Here is a 4,726-nt window from a genome sequence, read left to right as displayed (position 1 = left end):
AAGAAAAGAGTAAAAGGGAATTTTTTGAGAAATGGTTGATGTGCAAAACCCATGAAACTAATATAAGTTAGCATTTAAGAAAAGGTTTTAGCACCACAGCAGTTTATCACATCAGGATATAGTAATGGCTTTTAAAATATATATCTATATAATAAAAATATTGATAACAATTAAAAAAGTATTTTGAATAGTAATATATATCAGAAATTGTTAAAAGTAAAGGGAGAAGGGAATAAGATTATATAAGCATTAATTGAGACAAGCTGAAATACAGAGGAAATCAGACCAAGTGAAGGAAACCTGTGGAAATTCCAACTGATACCCTTTCTCTTATTGACTGAGCAATAAAGCAGATAATTTTTTAGTTTGAGGTAACATTATCATAAAGCTGTGCAAGGGGGCTGTGCAAATGAACCAGATTGGTGTGGATAAGACCTTGATATGTTTTATATTTCACTTTCATAAAGCAGGAGCTTTACAAAATTTTAAGTGCTGAAAAGCAGGTGTTTTGATCAGCCAGCATTTTTTAGCTTTGCCTATGAGCTATAAAATGCTGTTATTAGTTTGTTAGTAGTCTAAATGGATCTGTCCTGTGATTTGATAGTAAATCATTTAAGCTGAAGTTAGAGTGTGTTCAGCAGGAGAGATAAATCACAGCTTCTCTCTTGAGATTACAGTGGTATGTTAGTCAAAGCATGATAATGGTGGTGAATCAATTAGGAAGGGAAAATTAACAGCACTGCTGTGTCCTGTGTTACTGGGTGTTAGTGAAGTAAAATACAAAGTTTCTGAAGCACTGTGATTTTCAATATATTTGAAGTCTTCATTGTAATTTGTACTGGCGGGACATACTGAGTTAAAAAAGAAAGCTGCTGCCAAGTGAAAAAGTACAGTTCTTTATTTTAAAGGGGAGCTTTCTGTCTTTATGGCATGACATTAACAGCAGTCTTAAGATGAAGAGTGATTAATTACCTGAATTGAGTAATAGCTATTTCATGAGAACACACAGTATTTATTAACTCACAGAACACCTTAATTCTCTGGTGCCTTTTACGTGAAAAATCATTTGACATTCATTGCCAGAGACAAAGGGTTTAACTAACAGACTTATTTGGGTTAGAAGGCTGCAGTAGCACTAAAATGGGCTTTAGCAATAGCATGAAATCAGATGTGGATTTTCTTTTCTACCACACATGCGTTACTTCCCATGGAGCATCTTCAGAACCAGAAATCTCACAAGTTCTAATTGCTGATCCTTTTGGGAAAGGCATATGTTTCTGTGGGTTTTGGAAGGGAGCTGTTCTCACACAGATAATCAGAAGTTGTCTGTCAGAAAGTGGCGTTTTAGCGTGTGGCAGTGGCTCGTTATGTTTGGGAGAACAGGTCAGCGCACACAGCGAGCCAAGTTGAACATTTCTAATGAAACGTGATGAAGTTGCACTTCTTTAAAAATTGAAGAAGCAGCATACATTTTGATAATGGAATAATGGAGACTCCCTACCCCAACTATCATCTCCGTTCATGATCATTAGGATGTGGAATATTAAGAGCAGAGCAACTGGGCGTAACAGCCGACGTCCAACATCTGTCATGCTGGAGTCCATTAGTGTTCAATTGCATCCTATTGTTTTTGGATTATTCAACCTCATTTCATTGTCATTGCTTTTGCTAGGGATTAATCAGCTGTTTACAACTACACCAAGTTTTGGAGTCATAATGAAAACAATTGAGCTATAGTTCTAAATAAATATACAGTATTCAGTCTCTAATGAAAAAAGTTGCTAATTTATGAATGCTGGTAACAATTTAATTAAGTTTGAAATCAATACAGATAATAAATTATTATGTGGCAGGGTTTTTTTTTTCCTTTCCTGTACATCACAAAACGATTATATGATATTTCCTTGTAAGTTTATGTAGTTATGATTTTAATAATACAAGTACAGTAAAAGAAAGATGTTTTAATAATGAGGCATGGGTGTGTGTATATTGTGGCTTCTCTGTCATTGCAGCTGGTAGCAGAATTGATCCCTTGCTGCCAGCAAGAAGTTTTGTTTTTCACATCCTCTTTTATTCTTGTCACTTATTTAGAGATGTTACTAAAAAAACACCTTTCATTCACATAAAATACACATATACACTTGAATAGGCTGTATTAAAAAGGGCAGTTTTCTGGTGATTTGTATTCTTACATGTTTTTGTGTATAGCTATCATAACCCATCTAAATATTTTTGCAATTATTAGATAAACCTATAGCTATATTTTAACTGTTTAAAGATATTTAAATTATTTTAATGACTCGGAGTTCGCTGACAGGCAAATATATTATCCTTATATATCCTTTTTTTTTCACAGGATACTACTCTGGTCACAATGTTGTGTACTTTATACAATATTAAAATTGTGAATGCCAGAGGGTTTCTAATAATTTGAGTTTACTTCTTTTGGTGCCATATGTGCAAAACAGTGCTATTCTTGGCCATGTATATTTTAGCTCTTTCTCCTGTTTCATTAACACAGTTATTTCCTCTATCCTCAATTCTTAGCCAGAATTTTCACATGTTTTAATGTACAAATACTACAATGCACAGAGATTTTTTTTTTTTCCCCTGAGTTGCAACAGATTATCCATTGAAAGGATCTTTTGCTTAACTGCCCAGAGTCTTGTGGGGCCAGCCAGACACTACTCCAGATGGCAAGTTGTTAGGGCTGGACAGAATGGCTTTGGAAGACTTCTCACCAGATGAAGGCTGTAATGTTGGGATTTTACTGTTTGGCTTTTTTTTCCCCCTGTAGTTCCCAGGGTGGGAAGGTGCTGGGATGGCAGCAGCGTGCCGCCCACCCACCTGCTACCACCTGTTTAGCTTTTGCCGTTTCTATAAAGCCTCGTCTTGTCCTCGGCACAATCGTTGCTGGCCGGCAGAGGCCAAGGAAAAAAAGAGATCTCTCTTAGGAAGTTACATCTTTAGGTCACAAGCCTTCACCATCGCAGAATACTCTCCTAAACTGAATCAGAACTTCTCTCATTTGAAACAGCCACTCGGAGTTGTTGTGCCTTTAATCCAGTGAGATCCTTCTTGGATTAAACAGACCATTTTCTTCAGTAACGTACATTTTGAGAATGGAGATTTCACTGTTTTCTCTCTCTTTTTGAGATTAAAGAAATTAAAAGAATGAAAGCATAAGACATAAAAAATGCTTCATTCTTTCTTTCAACAATAAGAAACAATTTCCAGAAGAACCAGAAGAACTTTTATTTATTTTTTTAGAAGCCAAGAAAAATACTCCACAATTGATATTAGGAAACAGATTCCAGAGGTAGGAAGGCTACTCCATGAGTGCTTTCCTTACCGCTTTTTAGACATCGAATTTTTGCTCGGTGATCTTTGTGTGTGTGTGGAAGTGAAGCTGCATCAAAGATGAAAACCTGTCAATCCGGTCAGCTGGGCTCGGCTGTGGAGTCAGACACGGCGTGCAGGAGCGGAGGGGGCTGCGTTGTCAAGTGCAGCTCGGAAAGGATGGAGAACGCTGCCAAGAGGAGACTGGCGGCCAACGCCCGCGAGAGGAGACGGATGCAGGGACTCAACACGGCCTTCGACCGCCTGAGGAAGGTGGTTCCGCAGTGGGGGCAGGACAAGAAACTGTCCAAGTATGAGACCCTGCAGATGGCTCTGAGCTACATCATGGCTCTGACCAGGATCCTTGCCGAAGCTGAGAGGTACAGTACTGAGCGAGAGTGGATTAGCCTGCACTGTGAACACTTCCACACCGACAGCTTCCACCAGCGCCCGGCGCAGAAACCCACGGCCAGCGGCGATCCTTACGCACAGAGGCTGTTCGGCTACCACCCCGAGCACTTCCAAATGGCTAATTAGAACTTGTTGCCAGCTGAGAATACCTGGCAGGCCAGATGTGTAATTTAATAATTAGCAAGTTAATCTGCTTGATGGAGGTAATATTGGCGTTATAATAGCTCCTTCTTGTTTGCATCTTAGGGTAATTTGAGAAAATAAATTTGCTCTGAGAATGTAAGATCAAAAGGCATTTAAGATGATTGAATGTATTTAATGCTGGTGGAAATTATACTTTCAATTTGACAGTTGTTTCCTAGTTTGTCTAGTGTATTTGATGCTTTAATTAAATAAGTTTTTGGTGGTTTTTTTTTACTGTGATGAATCATGACAGTATTTCGACAGATCATGGGACAAGTTGACCCGTGGTGTAACTGAGTGGAATAGCACCAGAAATGAACCTCATTCCGTGTTGTTCTTTTTATGTCAGCTTTAAAGTTGTTCTTTAGTGTCTTTTCCCATAAATGGCTCACATGGAAAAAGTTTTATAATGTATGGGAGTTCTAGTCCTCAGAGAACTAACTTTCTTAAACTTTGTAAGTTTGACATATGGGTTCCAAAGTTGTGTAGGTTTGCTTTAATCCAATTTATGGTGTCTCTTGTATGCTCGAAAAAGAGCTGGTTTCAAGTCATGGAAGGAATGTTTTATTTTCAGTGGTTGTAAAAGCACGTGTGATTATGTACCATAAATGAGAATGCTTGCGTGAAAATATTCTAAGCTTCTAGATTTTTGTAGGCTTTAAATGACGGGATTTTATTTTTTAACCTTATGTTATCTGGAAACAATAACAGATTTTGTAAATCTTAAATAAAATGTTTTATATGCTATGTCCTCACCAAATATCTGAAATCCTTACCCTAGGAATTACTTAGT

At 37.6% G+C, this 4,726-nt stretch overlaps 1 protein-coding gene across 1 annotated transcript; it reads left to right on the top strand.

The window, feature by feature from the left end:
- Positions 1-3,420: 3,420 nt before the first annotated feature.
- ATOH7 (atonal bHLH transcription factor 7) lies at positions 3,421-3,876 on the top strand. The gene has a single exon (XM_058841703.1). The coding sequence runs from the start codon at positions 3,421-3,423 to the stop codon at positions 3,874-3,876; it is 456 nt and encodes a 151-aa protein (XP_058697686.1).
- Positions 3,877-4,726: the final 850 nt, after the last annotated feature.

Source organism: Poecile atricapillus, chromosome 6, assembly GCF_030490865.1.
Source record: "Poecile atricapillus isolate bPoeAtr1 chromosome 6, bPoeAtr1.hap1, whole genome shotgun sequence".
NCBI lineage: Eukaryota > Metazoa > Chordata > Aves > Passeriformes > Paridae > Poecile > Poecile atricapillus.
The sequence above is the reverse complement of the archived record's forward strand: the minus strand, read 5'-3'. Positions and strand labels throughout refer to the sequence as shown.

Coding starts and splice junctions, on each gene's coding strand:
- ATOH7 (XM_058841703.1), top strand. CDS start 3,421: ATGAAAACCTGTCAATCCGGTCAGCTGGGCTCGGCTGTGGAGTCAGAC.